Consider the following 21,691-nt stretch of genomic DNA (forward strand, 5'->3'; position numbering starts at 1 on the left):
AAATATAAGATTTACACATTTTTTTCTTGATGGCCATAATTAGCTCTATATTTTGAATTTCTATTTAACACATATTGGTTGAGATGCTTTGTAAAAAGGATGAGGCAGGTGTAAAACTGAGGAAATTAATTTAATGATATTTTTAAGGCTTCTTTTCATGGCCTTCCCCTCATTTGAGCCCTTCCCATTCTAATACTTTATTAGACTAAGAAAATTTTATGAGATTTTTAGAAGCACTGGTTTTTTTATTAACTTAATGAGAGAGGGAAATGTATAAGCTAAAAAAGGGCAAAAAAAATTCAATACATCTCTGTAGAAAATTACAAATAACTTTTATTTTCAAATCCAATCTATTGTAAACATCTTCCTCACAGAATTTATTTTATCTTAGCTTTGATTACTTGGTATTAAATATCCCTATTTTTCAGTGATAAGATTTCCAAATTCTTCTCCATCCTGGCTTTCCTCATCAACATTTTACCAAAATTTTTTTTTTTCTTTTAGCATTTATTATATTCCAGGACTTATACTGGATGGAGGCAATTCAAAGACAAATAAGAAGATGCATTTCCTCCAAGGGGCTTACTATTCTATTAGGGAGCAGCATATACAGAAGTCATTTAAGTGACATAAAGAGTCATAAAGATGTCTGAAACATGTCTGAGTACGTGAGCATATAATTACTAGCTGATATTTAGGGTAATCCTCAAATTGGTGGCTTAATACAAAGAAAGACAAAAGACACTGTTTCATTCACAGGCAGCCCTTCTCCATCACTTAAATCTACTACCTTGAAAACATGTCCTCCAAGGTAACAGATTTAAGTAGGAAAAAGATAGGCTGGAGTTTTTCAGGAAACAGTTGTCTGGGGCTAGGTTTGGAAGTGGCCTGAATCCCTTCCCATAACACTCTGTCCCAGAAGTCAAACTCATGGATCCAACCTATCGACAAGTGGGGCTGGGAAATGTAAAAGACCCCAAAGATATTTACTGAACACTAATAGGCTCTGCCACAGAGTGTAAAATGGAGGCCAGTTAATTCTACTTGGAAAAGCTTTATAGAAAATATAATGCTTGAATTGGGTACCAGATCACTCTATCAGTTTTCCATTGTACATGATGAGAAAACCAAGAGAATCAACTGAAAAAAACCTTACAAACAATAAAAGAATTTAGCAGAATAGCTGGGCCTCCATTCATTCGAAAGGTAATTATTGAACACTTGTTCTAGATTCATGGGAAACATCACTGAATAAAATAAAAATTCTTAAATTTTTAAATTTAAAAAACCATGGAGTTTATAATTGATCTTGGGGAGATAGTAAGTAATAAAGTAAACAAGGACTTTCCTGGTGACTCAGTGATAAAGAATTTGCCTGCCAATGAAAGAGACACAGGTTTGATCCCTGATCTGGGAAGATCTCACATGCCGTGGAGTAACTAAGCCCGTGTGCCACAACTAATCAGCCTGTGCTCTAGAGCCCAGGAGCTGCAACTACTGAGCACATGTGCCACAACTAGTGAAGTCCGCGCAGCCTATGCTGCGCATGAGAGCCCATGCTCCACAACAAGAGAAGCCACTGCAATGAAAAGCCCACGCACCACAAGTAGAGAGTAGCCTCTGCTCGCCACCATCAAAGAAAAGTCTGTATAGTAATGAAGATCCAGCACAATCAAAAATAAAATAAACAAAAATTATTTTAAAAATAAATTAAAAATCAGATAGCATGTTAGTAGATGATAAGATATGTGGCTAAAGGAAGAGTGGAAATGGGAGAAGAATAGGTTTCATTTTTTAAATAGTGGTCCAGAAGTTGACAGTGACGAGATGAATGATGTGAGGGAGTTAGCCATAAGGATATCTTGAAGAAGAGCATTCTATCACAGAAGGAAAAACCAGGACATTATCTTAAAGTCAGGAACTTTCTTGGCATTGGGAAACACCAAGGATGCCAGCGTGGCTGAAGTAGATTGAACAACAGGAGAGAAATAGGATACGAAGGTAGAGAATTACGACAGCCATTTAAGCCTCTGGTCTTTATGTGAGTGAAATGGAAAGTCATTGAAGAGTTTTAAATATAGGAGTAACATGACATTTATTAAGTTTATGTGTAAAATGATTTATATTTGCAGCAAAACATAAAATCTATAGGAAAAAACTAGAGAAACTGCAAAATTTATATAAAATGTTTTTTAAACACCCCTAAAGGACACAAAAAGGAATTTGAATAAATAAGAAGATACGTATTATTCTTGGATAAAAAGACTCAGCAGTATAAAAATTTTTTTCCTTACATGAATGTATCAATTTAATGCAATTAATAAAAAAAATTGCCCGTATGTGAATGTATCAATTTAATGCAATTACCCACTCAAAAAAATCCAGAGTTTTTCTTTCTGGACAGATAAATTAATTCTAAAGTTCATATGAAAAAATTAAAAAGCAAGGGTGATTATGGGTGTGGTGATGCAAAACCTAGACCTACTATATATTAAATCTCACTATAAAGATCCAACAATTAAAAGAAGTTGCTACCGGCACATGAACAGGCCAAAGGAAAATGAGAGAAATTCCAGAAAGAATTCAAATACTTATATTTGAAACTTAGTATATAACAAAGTTGGCATTTCAAATCAGTAGAGGAATTCAAGCTTTTAATAAATACTTACTGAGTACCTATTATGTTTCAGGCACAATTCCAGCAGTAAACATGAGTAAAAGTTCTTGTCCTCATGAGGATGACATTCTAATGGGAATTATGACATTAAATCAATAATGTTGAGAGGACTGGGTAGTTATAGTGAAGAAGATAAATCTGGATCATATACATATTCTAAGTAGAATAAACTTTTAATTTTTAAAAAACAACCTGAAACAAACATGGGAAAATTCTTTATAATCTTGGAGTAAGAAAGACTTTTCTAAGTATGACTTAAATTTGAAGTTTAAGAAAAAAACAAAAGACTGAAAATTTTGACTGCAGACAAATAAAAGAACTACTGCATGGAAAAGTAAACACCATAGGATAGGTAAAAAGAAACATAATAAACTATAAATAATTATTTTAAATTAATATTATACATAAAAGGCTAACCTCCCCAATATAAGACAAGTTCTAGAAATAAAAAGGATCAATAACCCAATTTTTAAAAATAAGCAAATATGGGAACAAATGTTTATCAAAAAAGATAATTAGTATTTAAGCAATGAAAGATGTCTGACTTTACTTATAATTAGGAAAATATAAAAAAAAAAAAAAAGAAAATATAAATGAAAAGAACACTGAGATACTATGGTTTTAGTCTATCATATTTGCAAAAATCCAGAAGTTTGACAACTCTGTTGTAATGGAAACAGTTACTCAAATACATTACTGGTGGGAGTTCAAAATAATATTTTAATCCCCATAGAGAAATATTTGGCGACACCTATTAAAATCACAAAAGTATGTATCCTCAACCCTGAAATCTTACCTCTAGGAATTTACTTTACAGATAAGTAATTTCATACATGTGCAGATTTATACACACAGTTATATACCTCAGCATTGTGTAAGCAGTAACATCCAATGATGAATTCAAGGAGCTAAAGAATGAAGAGAAAATCAAACCCAAAGAAAGTGCAAAAAAAGAAATAACGAGCAGATATTAGCCAACACTACTTGTGCTTAGATTTTTCATAACATCTTTGGGCAAGAGGAGTTTGTTTCTCCAATTTCATAGATGAGTCAAATGTGACTCAAAGAAGTGAGGCAAATAGTCCACAAGTATACAGCTTGTATGGGCAAAGACAGTCTCACAGCTATGCTGAAGTCTAGACCCTGTGTTCTTAAACAAAACTCAACACTGTCTGCTATGAAAATATGTTGTTACATTGTTGTTGTTATTTAGTTGGTAAGTCCTGTCCAATTCTTTTGGACCCCGTGGACTGTATCCCACCAGGCTCCTCTGTCCATGGGATTTCCCAGGCAAGAATATATACTCTATGACTGTTCCAGGCCCAGAAAGTTACCCTAAGAAAAAAACTGAAAAGAAAGCTCCACTCCATATGTACAAAGCTGCTTATTCATTCCACAAATATTTGTTGATTGTTCACTATGTGTCAGGAAATATCCTTAAGTAATTTAAAAGAAATAAATGCAAGTGCTAACCTGACAGAGGTGACAGGCAAGTGTCCCATTCCCAGGGCTTGTCCCTAGGTCCTGCCAGAACCGGTAGTCACGTGGAGCCCTCTCCCCAGGGGATGCCCCTTGACTGTCAGGCTCTGTTGGCCAGAGGGGAACGCATTTCCAAGCCTCACAGGTCTGAAACAACAGCAAGGCAGCTGAAGAGACAATAAAGATCCAGGGCAAAGTTAAACAGTAAGGTTCATCTCCTACGCAAAGCTACTCCTTCAAAATTGGGAGACAGAGCTATCTTGCCTAATACATAGAAACAAATACAGAGCCAAGCAACATGAGGAAACAGAGGAATATGTTCCAAATGAAAGAATAAGCTGAACTCCAGGAAAACAAAAAAACCTAAGTGAAATGGCGATAAGTCATTTACCTACTAAACAGTTAGAAGTAGTAGTCATAAAGACACCAAACTTGGAAGAAGAAAGGATAAACACAGAGATAACTTCAACAAAGAAATAGAAAATCTAAGAAAGTACCAAACAGAAGTCAAAAAGCTGAAGAATACAATAAATCAACTAAAAAAATACACTAGAGGGGTTCAACAGCAGACTAGATGAAGGAGAAATAATCAGTGTTCTAGGGTACAGGACACTCTGTGGGACTCACCAAAACAGAGCAGGAAAAAAAAAAAAAAAGAGAGAAGATTTTAAAAAGAGAAGACACCTTAAGGGACCAATGGGACAACATCAAATACAATAAAATTTACATCATAGGGGTCTCAGAAGGAGAAGAGCAAGAGAAAAAGGGGCAGAAAGCTTATTCAAAGAAACAATGGCTGAAACTTCCCTAACTTAAGGACACAGACATCAATATTCATGCATATGAATGTCAAATCATTATGCTATACATCTGAAATGAATGGAATATTGCATGTCAACTATACTTCATTAGAAATGACATCAAGAAGATAAGGCAATTTTTAAAAAAGCATTTATGAGATAATGTTAAATGGAAAAAGTTGACTACTATCTTTCATTTATCCTACATAAAAACAACTGGTCATGAGGCTCAGGCTAAGGGCTGAATTGATGTGAAGTTATGTGATTTGGGATGGGGACTGAGGTAAATTACTAATTTTAAAGTCTCACTGGGGAAAAAAAATCAATGAAATAGGAAAATGCAATTGAGAAAAATGAGCAAAACTTAAAACTGGTGTTGAAAAAAATAATAAATAAACCTCTAGGAAAAAAAGAAAAAACACAAAACATTTATATCAGAAATTAAAAGGTGACCATCACTATAGATACAGACTTTTCAGATGTTTAAAAGGTAATAAGAGAATAATATTGCATAGGAACCTGGAATGTTAGGTCCATGAACCAAGGTAAATTGGACGTGATCAAACAGGAGACGGCAAGAGTGAACATTGACATTTTAGGAATCAGTGAACTAAAACGGATGGGAATGGGTGGATTTAATTCAGATGACCACTATATCTACTACTGTGAGCAAGAATCCCTTAGAAGGAGTGGTGAAGCCCTTTATAGTCAACAAAAGAGTCTGAAATGCAGTACTTGGTTGCAATCTCAAAAATGACAGAAATGATCTGGATTTATTTCCAGTGCAAACCATTCAACATCACAGTTTTCCAAGTCTATGCCCCAACCACTGATGCTGAAGAAGATGAAGTTGAATGAATTCTATGAAGACCTACAAGACCTCCTAGAACTAACACCAAAAAAGATGCCCTTTTCATCATAGAGGACTGGAATGCAAAAGTAGGAAGTCAAGAGATACCTGGAGTAACTGTCTAGTTTGGCCTTGGAGCACAAAATAAAGCAGGGCAAAAGCTAACAGAGTTTTGGCAAGATAATGCATTGACGCATTGGTCATAGCAAACACCCTCTTCCAACAACACAAGAGGCGACTCTACACATGGACATCTCCAGGTGGACAATACTGAAATCAGATTGATTACAGTCTTTTCAGCCAAAGATGCAAAAGCTCTATACAGTCGGCAAAAACAAAACTGGGAGCTGACTGTGGCTCAGATCATGAGCTCTTTATCACAAAATTCAAGCTCAAACTGAAGAAAGTAGGGAAAACCGCTAGGCCATTCATATGACCTAAATCAAATCTCTTATGATAATATGGTAGAGGTGACGAATAGATTCAAGGGATTAGATTCGACAGAGTGCCTGAAGAACTATGGGCAGAGGTTTGTAACATTGTATAGGAGGTGGTGACCAATACCATTCCCAAGGAAAAGAAATGCAAGGAGGCAAAGTGGTTGTCTGAGGAGGGCTTACAAATAACAGAAAAGAAGAGAAGTGAAAGGTAAAGGAGAAAGGGAAAGATAAACCCAATTGAATGCAGAGTTCCAGATAATAGAAAGGAGAAATAAGAAATCCTTCTTAAGTGAACAATGCAAAGAAACAGAGGAAAACAACAGAATGGGAAAGACTAGAGATCTCTTTAAGAAAATGTGAGATACAAAGGGAACATTTCATACAAAGAAGGCACAATAAAGGACAAAAATAGCAGGGACTTAACAGAGCAGAGAGATTAAGAAGAGGTGGCAGGAATACACAGAAGAACTGTACAAAAAAGCTCTTAATGACCCAGATAACCACAATGGTGTGATCATTCACCTGGATCCAGACATCCTGGAGTGTGAGGTCAAGTGGGCCTTAGGAAATGTGGCTATGAACAAAGTTAGTGGAGCTGATGGAATTCCAGCTGAGCTATTTAAAACCCTAAAAGATGATGCTCTTAAAGTGCTGTACTCAACTTGCCAGCAAATTTGGAAAACTCAGCAGTGGCCTCAGGACAGGAAAAGGTCAGCTTTTATTCCAATACCAAAGAAAGACAATGCCAAAGAATGGTAAAATTACCATACAATTGCACTCATTTCACGAGCTAGAAAGATTATGCTCAAAATCTTTCAGTCTAGGCTTCAGCCCTATGTGAACCAAGAACTTCCAGATGTATAAACTGGATTTAGAAAATGCAGAGGAACCAGAGATCAAATTGCCAACATCCGTTGGATCATAGAAAAAGCAAGGGAATTCCAAAAAAACATCTACTTCTGCTTCATTGACTACGCTAAAGCCTTTTACTGTATGGATCACAACAAACTATGGAATATTTTTGAAGACACGGGAATACCAGACCACCTTACCTGCCTCCTGAGAAATCTGTATGCAGGTCAAGAAGCAATAGTTAGAACTGGACATGGAAAAAAGGACTGGTTCAAAATTGGGAAAGGAGTATGTCAAGGCTATATATTGTCACCCTGCTTATTTAACTTATATGCAGATTACATCATGCAAAATGCTGGGCCAGATGACTTCACAAACTGGAATCAAGATTGCCAGAAGAAATTATCAACAACCTCAGATATGCAGATGATATCACCCTTATGGCAGAAAGCAAAGAGGAACTAAAGAGCCTCTTGATGAAGGTGAAAGAGGAGAGTGAAAAAGCTGGCTTAAAACTCAACATTCAAAAAATGAAGATCATGGGATCCGATCTCATCACTTCATGGCAAATAGATGGGAGAAAAGTGGAACTGTCAGATTTCATTTTCCTGGGCTCCAAAATCACCACGGATGGTGACTACAGCCACAAAATTAAAAGATGATTGCTCCTTGGAAGAAAAGCTAAGACCAACCTAGACAGTGTATTAAAAAGCAGAGACATCACTTTGCTGACAAGGGTCTGTATAGTCAAAGCTATGGTTTTTCCAGTAGTCATGTACGGATGTGAGAGCTGGACCATAAAGGAGGCTGAGCACCAAAGAATTGATGCTTTTGAACCGTGGTGTTGGAGAAGACTCTTCAGAGTCCCTTGGACTGCAAGGAGATCAAAGCAGTCAATCCTAAAGGAAATTAACCCTGAATATTCATTGGAAGGACTGATGCTGAAGCTGAAGCTCCAATTCTTTGGCCACCTGATGTGAAGAACTGACTCACTGGAAAAGACCCTGATGCTAGGAAAGATTGAGGGCAAGAGGAAAAGGGCATAACATATACACACTTTTGAACTGTGCTGGAGAAGACTCTTGAGAGTCCTTTGGACTGCAAGGAGTTCACACCAGTCAATCCTAAAAGGAAATCAACCTTGATTATTCTCTGGAAGCACTGATGCTGAAGCTGAAGCTCCAATACTTTGGCCATGGGATGTGAAGAGCTAACTCATTGAAAAAGACTCTGATTCTGGGAATGACTGAAGGCAAAAGGAGAAGGAGGTGGCAGAGGGTGAAACTGTTAGATAGCATCACTGACTCAATGGACATGAACTTGAGCAAATTCTGGGAGTTAGTGAAGGACACACAGAAGCCTGGCATTCTATAGTCCATGAGGTCACAAACAGTTGGACACAACTTAGCAACTGAACAACAACAACAATATACACATTACTATATAGAAAATCCTGTGCAGTGCTTAGTCGCTTAGTTGTGTCTGAGTCTTTGCCTCCCCATGGACTGTAGCCTGCCAGACTCCTTAGTCCATGGGGATTCTCCAGGCAAGAATACTGGAGTGGGTTGCCATGCCTTCCTCTGGGGGATCTTCCTGACCCAGGGATCAAACCCACGTCTCCCACATTGCAGGCAGATTCTTTACCAGCTGAGCCACCAGGGAAGACCAAGAATACTGGAGTGGGTAGTCTATCCCTTCTCCAGGGGATCTTCCCACGCCAGGAATCAAAAGGATCTCCTGCTCTGCAGGCGGATTCTTTACCAGCTGAGCTACCAGGGAAGCCCATATATAAAATAAATAAATATTAATAATGACCTACTATATAGCACAGGGGCTTCCCAGGTGGCTCAGTGAGTCTGAGCCTGCAAGAATCTGCCTGCAATGCAAGAGATGCAAGAGACTCCGGTTCGAACCTTGAGTCGAGAAGATTCCCTGGAGGAGGGCACGGCAACCCACTCCAGTATCCTTGCCTACAGAATCCCACGTACAGAGAGCCTCAGGAGCCACAGTCCATAGGGTCGCAAAGAGTAGGACACGACTGAAGTGACTGAGCATGCACACAGAGCCCAACGGAACTCTACTCAGTACTATGTAATGACCCATGTGGGAAATGAGTCTAAAAAAGTGGGGATATATGTGTATGTATAACTGATTCACTGTGCTAGACAACAGAAAGTAACACAACATTGTAAATTAACTATACTCCAACTTTAAAGAATAGGGTTTCCCTGGTGGCTCAGTTGGTAAAGAAATCGTCCACAGTGCAGGAGACCTGGGTTCAATCCCTGGGTCTGGAAGATCCCCTAGAGAAGGAAAAGGCAACCCTATCCAGTATTCTTGCCTGGGGGGTTACACTCCACATGGTTGCAAGAGTTAGACACGACTTAGCGACTATACCACCATCAATTAAAAAAATAACAACATTGAGCCACTGAATCAAAAAATAATATATGTGACTCCAAACACATGCACACTGACACATCTGAAGCACAAGTTTCAAAATAATACTTACACACATTATGTACAATTTATTCTAATATTTTTTTCTGTTCTTTTCATTAATTTTAAGACATGTCAATGAAAATAGAATGTAGGATGGAAAAATAAAAGTCATATCCATAAAATTATTAAGGATATGAGAGATTTGAACAGCATATTATAACAAGCCTGATCTAAAGTGTATACATAAAACTCAACATGTGTCAATTAAAGAATCCACAATCTTCTCTTGTAGACATAGACCATTTAAAATTCATACATGAATTAGGCTCCAGAGCAAATCTCAGCACTAACAAACTGATATCATGTAGTCCTCAACTTTAAAATATTAGCTTAAAAAAAAATCACTGTGCTAAATAAGCAAATAAAGAAACTAGATAAGAAAAACCAGAGGATGCTGGTTTGAAAGTCCAAATAAGAAGAAAAAAAAAAAAAAATAGAGACAGAAGAAAAAGACCAATGTGTAAGAAAGAGTAAGTTAAATTTGTAAAGCCTACTTGTTTATTGCCATTGTAGTATTTCTAACTATTTTATTAATTTACTTACATATTTCACGCAAGAAAAATATACTGACCACTGATTCAGAGATGAATCAACAATTATTTAAACTGTCATCTACCATGGGCAAGGCAATTTCCTAAATGGTAAGAATGATGGGAGATATTTATTGTAGAATAAAGAAAATGAGTATATATGTGATACAAAATATAAGGCAATAAATTCCACACATTTCTCTGTATAGAGAGGAGATTAATTTTGATTTGTGATGAGATGAGTGATTAGGAAGGAGGCAACCTTGAAATATAAGTAGGATTTGAATATGCATGTACATTTGTGCTTGGTCACAAGTCAAGTTCCACTCTTTGCGACCCTATGAACTATAGTCTGCAAGGCTCCTCTGTCCATGGGACTTCCCAGGCAAGTATACTGGAATGAGATGCCAACAGACAGGAAGAAAAGGAAGGGTGAGAAAATGCAAAATGTATCTAACATAAATAGGAAATGGTTCTAGGTAGAACACAGACCAAGGAAGAACAGATCACAAAGATGGTTTGGGGGCAAACAGAAGACATCTCTAAAAGCTACAGCAAAAGGTGAAACTTTATTGTATCTGTGGCAGATGGGTAGGTATGAAGGTTGTCACTGAAGTTTTATTTTAGCAGAAGTAGTGATAAGAATTACAGTTCAAGAAAATTGGCTAGGAAACCATTTCTATAGACAAATCAGGGATTAAGAAGGTCTGCTGCTGCTGCTGCTGCTAAGTCACTTCAGTCATGACCAATTCTGTGCGACCCCATATATGGCAGCCCACCAGGCTCCGCTGTCCCTGGGATTCTCCAGGCAAGAACACTGAACTGGGTTGCCATTGCCTTCTCCCAAGAAGGTATGAGCTAACACAATGATTGTAAGAACACAGAGGGCTAGAAAGATGAGAGACCTACAGCAAAGGCAGAATTATGACCTGACAACCAGACAAGGGTTCAATGACAGTTGAAGATGAATCTGTTTTCTCAGTGACAAGTTGGTTGGATTGTCATTGATAGAAATAGGGAATGCAGGAAATAGTATGAGTTGGGATGGGAAATGAGTTTGCCTTTACATATAGGCAGTATAGCCTATAGGACTGTATTAGAAACATGGTCCTAAAATTATTAGAAGGCAATTATTTTTATAGAATATGATTTTAAACTTATCTGCCATCCAGTTTCACTGAACCCTTAGTCACTACATTTCTTCCTTTTTTCTCAAGGTCCCTTTGGCTCCTCCTGACTTCGCCTTCTTCCAGTATATTTAAGAGCTCCAGGGTATACCATGCACACTGTGCAGAGAGTGCTAATCTCAGAACCTCCTGCGATCGCGCAGCATGGTGACCTTGCTTCCGTCCTAACCATTATGAATCATGGGGCATGGTTTCAACTTCTCAATTACTACCACTATTAAAGTCTGAAATTAGGAAGAAACCAGATATACTCTTAAGAGCCTGGCATGAGTTCCCAGCAAAGCAGCCCATTCTCTTTCATTAGTCACTCTTTGAAAATAAACTAAAAGTGCATCTATATAAAATACAAAAGCAGAGTGACAACCTAAGTGCCATAGACTAAATATCTGCCTCCCCCACCCCAAAATCACATGTTGAATTTCATAACCCCATATGATGGTATTAGGAGGTAGAGGCTTTGACAGGTGATTAAGTCATGAGGATGGAACCCCTCATGAGTGGGATTAGTGACCTTATGAAAGAGGCTCTAGTGAACTCTCTCTTCCTGCCATGCATGGCATAATCTTCCGTATTTTTCTGAGTATGTTTTATAACCTTTTAAAAAGCAAAAACAACAACAACAACAACCTTCTTAAGTCAAGGGTAAAACAAAAATAATCTGGCCTGTGGTTTGTAATTTGCTTACATCTAGAGGAAGGTCCTCCTCATTCTATCCTATGTTGTGTCCGCAGTCTGATAGCTGGCTCCTTACCAGCTCTTCCTGACAATAAATCTGCCAGTCAAAAGTTCTACCCAGGTACATCTGCAAACCAGGAAGCAGCCACTCCCCAGAAACCAACCAGGCTGGCACCCTGATCTCAGACCCTTAGATCTCAGGCCCTTAGAACTATGAGAAATAAATTTCTGTTTTTCATAAGCCACTCAGTCTATGGTATTTTGCTATAATAGCCTGAACTAAAACACTAGATTTCTTCCTATTTCAATGACTTTCCATATTTCAATACTCTTTAACTCTTTCTTTCCACTTACTCACTTCAGTATAACAGACAGTTAGTATACAGTCAGTTAATTTTTCATTTTCTCCTTCTTTTTCTATTTCCTTAGGTCTCCTCTCCACCTTTTCTCTAAGGTTTTTCTGAGAATGAAACATGGAAATGTAAATAAAGAAAATGGTCAGTAAAGAAATTTGAGGAGATAATGGAAATATTCTGTATTTTGTGGTGCTGGTGGTTTCACAGGTATAAACATTAGTCAAAATTCATCAGTTATGCACTTACATGAATGTTGTTTATCATACATAGATTATATTTCAGTAAATGGATTTAAAATATAATCTAATGTAAAGCATCTGGAAGGTGAGAAATAATTGCTAATTTGTTCCTCTATGCCCTTCTTTTTTCACCTAAGAGGAAAAAAATACCTATTTTTAAAAATAGTCAGTCACTATTCCTTCCATGAAAACTTCTAAAAACTTCCTGAGATAATTATAAGGTTATTTCTCTGTCTCTTCTCCTCCACACTAAATTCCAACATCCTTCTCTTTTTCTGAAAATTGCATTTTCCTATTCCTTTATTTAAAAATATCTCTCATTTCAGTTAAATAACAAAAACAGAGTAATTGACACACATGGTACAGAATAGCTTTGGATGTCAGCTCTGCTAAAATCTATGAACATTGCTGGTAGTACTATGTTGTTAGTTCACATATTAAAAGAGGTTTATTATACCCCCCTTTAATCCTATTCATCCAAACTCACATGAATTCAGCTATACAAGTACTCTTTTCAAGCCTTTTATTAATCACTGGCTATAACTATACTCCAAAGTGAATCATATTCTTTTAAAACAATAAAAGCTAAGACCCTTTCTTTTCAAAATTTGCTCCCACTGTTAGAAAAACTTAACTCTTCATTTTAATATATCAAATGAAGTCTTGGTACCAACACAGTTATCATGAATTTATATATTCTAAATCAAAGCAAAATATCGCATGGTATGTTTTCTTACATTAGTGAATTCTCTAGCTGTTTTGCCAGAATACTAAGTATAGACTGTCTTCCCTAATTTGCTAAAATTGTAGAGAGTTTACTAAAATGGATTATTAAAAAATACTAATAGACTTGAAACTACCACTACAATTTTCAAAATAAATGCTTTTGGGATGATTTGCCACTTTGCTTTGTTTTTTAAAACCATAATTCTTTTCTATATAAAGTGTTCCTCACCCTTTTTCATCTCACTCTTTATTCAATATTTATCACTTCTTAAAGAAGTGAGTAGATAATGAAAAAGAAAATTACCCTCTCCCCAGTCCATTTTACTCACCTACAAAATGGGCTGGGAATAGTAGGTATCACATAACAAAGTCCTCCATTCAGGCAGAATGACCTGTGACTAGGACCACAGGGCTCTTCGTGATCTAAAACATATACACAAATAAAAGACAAATTATCGTTTTTCTAATAAAATAAGGAAAAGGACTAGATTGAAGTAGTAATTCTAAAAATTAGAATAAAATAAAGAACTGTTTATTAAAATGAAGGACTTAGTTTTATTCCTTATTTGATAAGCAGGGAATTCTATCTCTTTGAGGGAAAGAAACTAATCTGTCTTAAGGATATGGCCATTAATTATAATAGAGTTAAAAACTGTATTGCAGAAATACGGACTGTCTCTAATACATGAAGGGCTTCCCTGGTGGCTCAGTGGTGAAGAATCCATCTGCCAACACAGGAGTCACGGGTCTGATCCCTGAGTTGGGAAGACACCCTGGAGAAAAAAAAAATGGCAGCCCACTCCAGTATTGTTGCCTGGGAAATTCCTTGGGCAGAGAAGCCGGGTGGGCTACAGTCCATGGGTTCAGGGAAGAGGTGGACACAGCTTAGCGACTGAACAATATAGTAGATTAAAAGGAGAAGACCAGTATCTTAAAATAAATAGTGGCTTTTCTCATCTAGTACAGCTTTGCTAAGAGTTCTGTCCCAATAGTATATTTAGATTCCTATCTTTCCTTTAAGGTCTCAGATACATTAAAGTCTGAAATTGCTGTGGGAAAAAATTTTAGATTATTAAATAAATTCTGATGTTCAAAATCATCTTTAAGTATTTCTATATATGACAATTTTAACATCAAAAAACAAAAATACCTTAATAGGTTTTGATTTGCAAGGGGACTTTAGGTAATACCTAGTAACTAGAAAGACATATTTAAAGTCCTCAGTAAAACTGAAAACAGTAATACCATCATATGGGATACAGCAAAAATTTTTGGAATATTAAGAAAATAAATCTCCATATCTCTCTTCCTTTCTCTCCTCTTTCTCCCTCCTTTCTTCCTTCCTTATCTTTGACCTTTCCATTATGCATCTTTCTCTGCCTTCCCTTTTTCTCTTGGTACCTATCCCTCCCTTCCAGACTCTAGCTCCTCACTCACTCTTAGAAAAAAAATCCCCCCAAAACCATTAGACAGAAAAATTTAGAAACAAACATAGGAGAAGTTATAATGTTATGTGTATAATAAGTTATATATACTATATACTTTAAATATGTCTTTATAATTACTCATTGAGTTATACTACTATAGACTACTATTTATGATTAGAAAAGTCAATTGCTGAATGCTTTATCTTTTGATCCTGAAGGGGGAATTATTTAATACATTGCTTTAAAATTGAACTTTGTTGGTTCCTGATTATATCTGTGCAGAAAGTGATGTAGAATCTTATGTGAAGAAGAAAATGGCATTGTTCCAATTTGGCATTTTAAAAAATAGCACACTAATTTTAAAAACGTTATTTAGCATTTATTTGCCACTAAGATATTAATACCCTTAAGATATAATTACTATCGAACCAGATGTCTTCACTGTCAGAATTTGAACTTTGCTTTTATTTTAAATTGTTTCACCCTTACATTACAATTATAAAAATATAAAAATGTAAAGAGGAAAACAGAACTTACAAAAAACTTAAGTGGAAAAAAGGAAAGTAAACCAACCAGAACTAATCTTCTAATTTTTTTCTTTTTTACACAATGTTATGCTTCTTTACTAAAGGAAATCAGTCCTGAATATTCATTGGAAGGACTGATGCTGAAGCAGAAGCTCTAATACTTTGGCAACATGATATAAAGAACTGATTTATTGGAAAAGACCCTGATGCTGGGAAAGATTGAAGGCAGGAGGAGAAGGCAACAACAGAGGATGAGATGGTTGGATGGCATCACTGACGCAATGGACATGAGTTTGAGCAAACTCTGAGAGTTGGTGATGGACAGGGAAACCTGGCATGCTACAGTCCATGGGTCACAAAGAGTTGGACACGACTGAGCGACTGAACTGAACTGATGCTTCTTTACAACAAAACAACTTTTTCTTTTTTTCAAAACAACTTTTTATAAGATAATTCTTAAAATTTTCCAGGAATAATTTGGCTAACAAATAAAATCTCAGTTGACATTACATTATGTTAGAATTATGGACATCATCACATGCAGTTTTCATTGAAGGTGGAGTGTCAACTTTATCACAGAATGCTTCCTGTAGCTGAAATTAATGTCCTTATTTTTAATAGGATCACAACCAGTTATGACTCAACATCTGGGATTTTATCAGTAAGGAATACTCATCTAACCTGAATCACTATCTCTGAATCTATTTGTATTCTGATTTCATTTACTTATTTGTAAAGTTGATAGCAGATTTAGAGTACACCAGAATTAGTCTGTAAAATGTGATAAAATATAGGTCTAAATAAAATAGTTCCATGTTATAAAGCAAGGTCTTTCAAAACCAAGGTATTTCATATTTCTAGGATAATTGTGGGTGGGTGGGAAAAATACAGTCTTGTGTTGATATAAATTTCTTTTTTGTTTATATTTCTATGATATAAATTTTTTGACACACACTGACAAAAGTATAAACTTACAAGAAATTACCTGTTGTCATCTTAACTTCTAAATAGTTTCATTCTTGGTCGAAAGTTTAGGGTTGAAAAACAGCACCTAAAATTAATAATTCAGGAAAAATTATCCTCTTTTGATAGCATTACAAAATTTCAAATATTGTAACAATAATATTCTTTTAAATGATGAAAATAATTAAGCATTTATAGGCTAGGGACAAAATTCTTTGGTTAGAGCATCTATATTTTTAGATACTTATCATATATATCAGTAAAAAAATATGAACAGGTAAAACTAAAGGATCAATAAACAGTATAAATGCACTAGATACAAATCACTGCCTAAGTAATATAATGCAATCTTAAATCTCTCTCTGAAGAAAAGTCTAATGTTTTACTTTTAATGAAAGTGAAAGTCGCTCAGTCATGTCCGATTCTTTGTGACCCCATGGACTATACAGTCCATGCAATTCTCCAGGTGAGATTACTGGAGTGGGCCGTGTCCTCCACCAGGGGATCTTCCCAACCCTGGGATCAAACCCAGGTCTCCCGCATTGCAGACAGTATCTTTATCGGTTGAACCACAAGGGAAGCCCAAGAATACTGGAGTGGGTAGCCTATCCCTTCTCCAGCAGATCTTCCCAACCCAAGAATCGAACAGGGGTCTCTTGCATTGCAGGTGGATTTTTTTACCTACTGAGCTATCAGGGAAGCCCAATAAACCTTGTTAATTTAGTAGTATACCATATGAGATTCTATATGAAAAATACTAGTCTATAAGCAAAAATGAATGACTTGAAATTGACATTTTAACTTTCTCATAAAGCCTATTTCTTTTTTTTTTTACTGAAATAATAAGAATGTATTCAGAGTCAAAATACAGACTTTTTAAATGAGAAAAGAGTTTTCACTGGCAGTTTTTTTATGTGCTGTCAGCTTTTTTTTTTTGCTGTTAGCTTTTTTTTTTTCTTTTTATTTACACGTCTTCCCCATCCCAATCCCCGCTCCCACCTCCCTCTCCACCCGATTCCTCTCGAAACATCCCACCCTCGCCTTCTCCCAGAGAGTTCAAAAGTCTGTTCTGTATTTCTGTGTCTCTTTTTCTGTTTTACATATAGGGTTATCATTACCATCTTTCTAAATTCCATATATATGTGTTAGTATGCTGTAATGTTCTTTATCTTTCTGGCTTACTTCACTCTGTATAAGGGGCTCCAGCTTCATCCATCTCATTAGGACTGGTTCAAATGAATTCTTTTTAATGGCTGAGTAATATTCCATGGTGTATATGTACCACAGCTTCCTTATCCATTCATCTGCTGATGGGCATCTAGGTTGCTTCCATGTCCTGGCTATTATAAACAGTGCTGCGATGAACATTGGGGTGCACGTGTCTCTTTCAGATCTGGTTTCCTCAGTGTGTATGCCCAGAAGTGGGATTGCTGGGTCATATGGCAGTTCTATTTCTAATTTGACTTTTCAAAAGAACAAGTTTCAATTTTTAAGTTTATTAAAAATCACCAAAAGGTTTGCATTTCTACAGAACTTTAAAAATTTTTTATAAAAGTACTTTTAAATTTACTGTAGATTACATATTACATTTACCAATCTACATGTACCTTTCTTTTGAAAAATGTCTAGTGTCTGGCAAAACAAAGGAGCTATGTATTAAGTTATCTGCTATAACAGAAACAAAGGAATTCCAAAAGACATTTGAAAAGATGATAGATTTATACTTACATTATGATTATATGCTCTCATTTTCATTTTATAAAAGAGACTTACTCCTGACTTAAGGAAAAAGACTTTTGTAACAGAAATCTCAGTCAACAACTTCAAATTAACATAGGTGTAATAAGCAAGATCTTCTCTCAAAGCGAGTCACTCATAAACAGACAAGCAGTGAGAGAGAGAAAGATAGAAATTAAGCCTATTTAATTTGAAATAATCACTGGTTCATTGTATGAGTCTCTTTTTCTAAAGAAACAGGCTTACCTCAATAACAATTTACATTCATACAGACAATAAATTTTGTTGGATAGGCAGCATTTCAAAAGTTTTTGAATAATGCAGTCTGCAGCAGCTGTGCCTTGCCCTTTATAATCCGTCAAAAATCTGATTTATATAGCTGCGGTGCCCAGTGTGGGTGCAGCTGAGAAAGACCAAGGTGTGCACAGAGGTCAGGTACCAGCCAAGGGAACCAGCCCTTTCAGTCCACATGTTCAGAGTTACAAATGGAGCAGAATTTTATTTAGAAAAGAAGTTGTTCTAAGCTGCCTTCTCAAATCACTTTCCAATATTTTCAAGTGATTAAGTAAACCATATTCATTTGGCTCCTAACTTATCTTTGTATGGCTGAATAATTCCATCGTGGTGTATAACTTTGTGAAGAAAAGGAATTTTAACACGGAGTTAGTGGACAAGTATTCCACGGATTTTTTTTTGGTCTGACCCAAACAATTTATTTTTAGCATAAACATATAGCATCAATATGAGATGTCTAACTAAAGCAAGCACCATCAACAAGACCAAGATGGCATCTCCCTTCTAAGATTTAGGTTTTGCCCAGAATTCTTCATATAGGTAACAGCCCATACCAAGAGTCACAACAAAGCCTTGGGCTGCCACATGCATGTGGAGCAGGTGAACAGACATTTTAGTACTTCCCCTGCTCTTCAATCTATATAATCCATATGCAACATTTGCTGCAAAACCCGCCATTCCAGTGGGGACAAATGGTGCCTCTAGCTTTTCAGATAAGTTTAGATCCCTGACCTTCACCATATGAAGAAAGAGAAACATCTGTGTCACTTGACATAGTGATTGAAGAATTTTCAGACAACTGCAAGACGTTTCAGGTTCCTACTGGCTTCTGACCCCACTCCTGCACCCGCCCTCCATGGATTTTTTTAAAATAATTAATTTAATTGGAGGCTAATTACTTTTACAATATTGTGGTGGTTTTTGCCATACATTGACATGAATCAGCCACAGGTGTACATGTCCCCCGGTCCCAAAGCCCACTCCCACCTCCCTCCCCATCCCATCCCTCTGGGTTGTCCCAGTGTACTGGTTTTGAGTGCCCTGTTTCATGCATCGAACTTGGACTGGTCATCCATCTCAAGTATGGCAATATTCATGTTTCAATGCTATTCTCTCAAATCATCCCACCCTCACCTTCTCCCACAGAGTCCAAAAGTCTGTTCTTTTTATCTGTGTCTCTTTGTTGTCACATACATAGGGTCGGCGTTACCATCTTTCTAAATTCCAAATATATGCATTAATATACTGTACTGGTGTTTTTCTTTCTGACTTACTTCACTCTGTATAATAGGCTCCAGTTTCATCCATCTTATTAGAACTGACTCAAATGTGCTCTTTTTAATAGCTGAGTAATATTCCATTTCCATAGGGTTTTTTAAAAAAGGAATTTCCTTACAAAATATATAACATTTACATAAATAATGCTTTGAAGTACTGAGAAAATTAAAAGAAGGTAACAGTTACAATACAGCATACATACATGTTCAGTTTGAAGTGAATAAGCACTGAACATGACTAATACTGATGGCAATATAACTATCTGCAAACTATAACAAAGCTGTAATATATGCATTAAGGGAAGTTATAAGGTTTAAAATAATAAATAACTTAATAAAGTAAAGCATAATTTTGTTTAAAATTGAAGTACAGAGTTCTTTAGCAAGTAACTATCTAAAGTGTGCCAACCATTCAGGTGGTTTTCTTTTCTAAAACAACTCAGACATGACTACTTGTTTGATGTAAAATGTAGAAACTAGTACATTTGCTCTTTCAAGAAAATATTTAAATAAACTCATAATCCATATTATGAGAAAAACTCTTTACATTACTAAATACTATCTCCCACATTCAAAGGTAACTTTTACATATTACAATCTTATACACACACACATGCAAACATATATATACACATACATAAAATTTTGTTAGCTTACAATGTTTGAATTTTAAAATGACTTTTTTTTGAAAAACTTAGTAAATTTGATTTGAAGCATGGAAATATATTGCTGTCCACTAACATGAAAATGACTACTAAGTTGTATGTGAGAGATAATAATCTATGAGTACATTCAGGATGTTCAAGATGCTACTTATTAAGAGACCTATCAGCAGTTTTGGTATTAATAATTTTTCACACAATACAAATAAATTTAACCTTTGAGGCTACATGATTCTAAAGAAGAAGGCTTAACATTTTCAAGTTAACTTTCACTCTAAATAAAAGCCATGATCTTTACAAACAATGCGTTCATGCATCTATCAGTAAATATGTGGTAAGTGACCTGCTATCATTAACAAATGATAGAAACATAAACAATAGCAAGCAATTACAAAAATGTTTTAGGCTGACAATGCAATTCAACCTAATATATTTTCACAGACACCTATTTATGTCATATATTAACACACTCAGAAACAAAGCTTAACTAGTAAGGAGAATCAGAGAAAGATTCTGAGAGGGAGTTTTATTTGTGCTGAGCCCTGAAGAATGAGTAAGAGTTTGCTGTTTTCCGATAGAGGTAACAGCATGTTCAAAGGCACAGAAGAAAGAAAATCCTAATGTATTCAGATAACAGCAGATAGATTACAGGTCATGATGTGTTCAGGGTGTGTATGTGATTTTTATAAGAGGAGAGGATGGTGAGGGAAGGAATGGCAAGAACAAGCCTTGTAAAATAAGGAGGGTTCAGACAGTGGACTTTATCTAAAGGGCAATGGGGCTTCTTGGAAAGGTTTTTATTAGCAAAGAAGTGGCATGACCACACATACATTTTAGAAAATTCATTTTGATAATGGTGTAGAAAATAGACTGCAATCTACAGAGGAACTGCTATCAGAGAAAACCATTTGGAGGCCATTTTAATAATCAAAAATAGTGAAGAAATAAAGTAATGGGAATGAGCATAAAGGAGAGAATTAAAGATGTACTAAATAGGTACACTCACAGAATGGGAGAATAGGGTACAAAAAGAAAAATCAAGGCTAACCTTCAAGTACACATTGTGATATGCTCAGTCATGTCTCACTCTTTGCAACCCCATGGACTGCAGCCTGCCAGGCTCCTCTGTCCATGGGGATTCTCCAGGCAAGAATACTGGAGTGGGTTGTCATGCCATCCTCCAGGCAAGTACCCATTAGGGAAACGTATATGAAAACCACAAAGAGATGGGACCTCCCTGGTGGTCCAGTTGATAAGAATCTGTATTCTAATACAGTGGACAAAGGTTCGATCACCAGTTAGGGAACTAAGATCCCACAGGTCAGGAAGCAACTAAGTCTGTGTGTGGCAACTACAGAGCCCATGCACTCCAGAGCCAGCACACGTCCCAACTAGAGAGAAGCCCCTCTGCTGCAACAAAAGATCCCACATGCCACAACAGCCAAAAATAAATAAACAAAAATATTTTTAAAAATCTACAATGAGGCACCA

The 21,691-nt window shown here is 36.2% G+C and overlaps 2 protein-coding genes and 1 pseudogene across 5 annotated transcripts in view; all 3 read right to left on the minus strand.

Annotated features, from left to right (window-relative positions):
• The window catches only part of LOC133068007 (pro-neuregulin-4, membrane-bound isoform-like), a 44,880-nt gene extending 28,618 nt beyond the window's left edge, over window positions 1-16,262 (minus strand). The window contains exons 1-2 of the mRNA XM_061159104.1: window positions 16,253-16,262; window positions 13,643-13,736 (exon numbers count right to left, since the gene is read on the minus strand). Coding sequence (XP_061015087.1) covers window positions 13,643-13,736; window positions 16,253-16,262 — 104 coding nt within the window. The remainder of the gene's footprint in view (window positions 1-13,642; window positions 13,737-16,252) is intronic.
• Window positions 1-21,691, minus strand: part of NRG4 (neuregulin 4) — a 109,692-nt gene that overhangs the window by 57,134 nt on the left and 30,867 nt on the right. For all 4 annotated transcript variants that reach the window (XR_009695429.1, XR_009695430.1, XR_009695431.1 and 1 more), the window contains 2 exons: window positions 16,253-16,318; window positions 13,643-13,736 (listed from right to left, as the gene is read on the minus strand). Coding sequence is in view for 1 of the 4 variants with exons in the window: in XM_061158915.1 (XP_061014898.1) it covers window positions 13,643-13,736; window positions 16,253-16,262 (104 nt within the window). In the remaining 3 variants the exon portion in view is untranslated. The remainder of the gene's footprint in view (window positions 1-13,642; window positions 13,737-16,252; window positions 16,319-21,691) is intronic.
• Window positions 18,766-19,036, minus strand: LOC133068008 (HIG1 domain family member 1A, mitochondrial-like; annotated as a pseudogene).

Source organism: Dama dama, chromosome 13, assembly GCF_033118175.1.
Source record: "Dama dama isolate Ldn47 chromosome 13, ASM3311817v1, whole genome shotgun sequence".
NCBI lineage: Eukaryota > Metazoa > Chordata > Mammalia > Artiodactyla > Cervidae > Dama > Dama dama.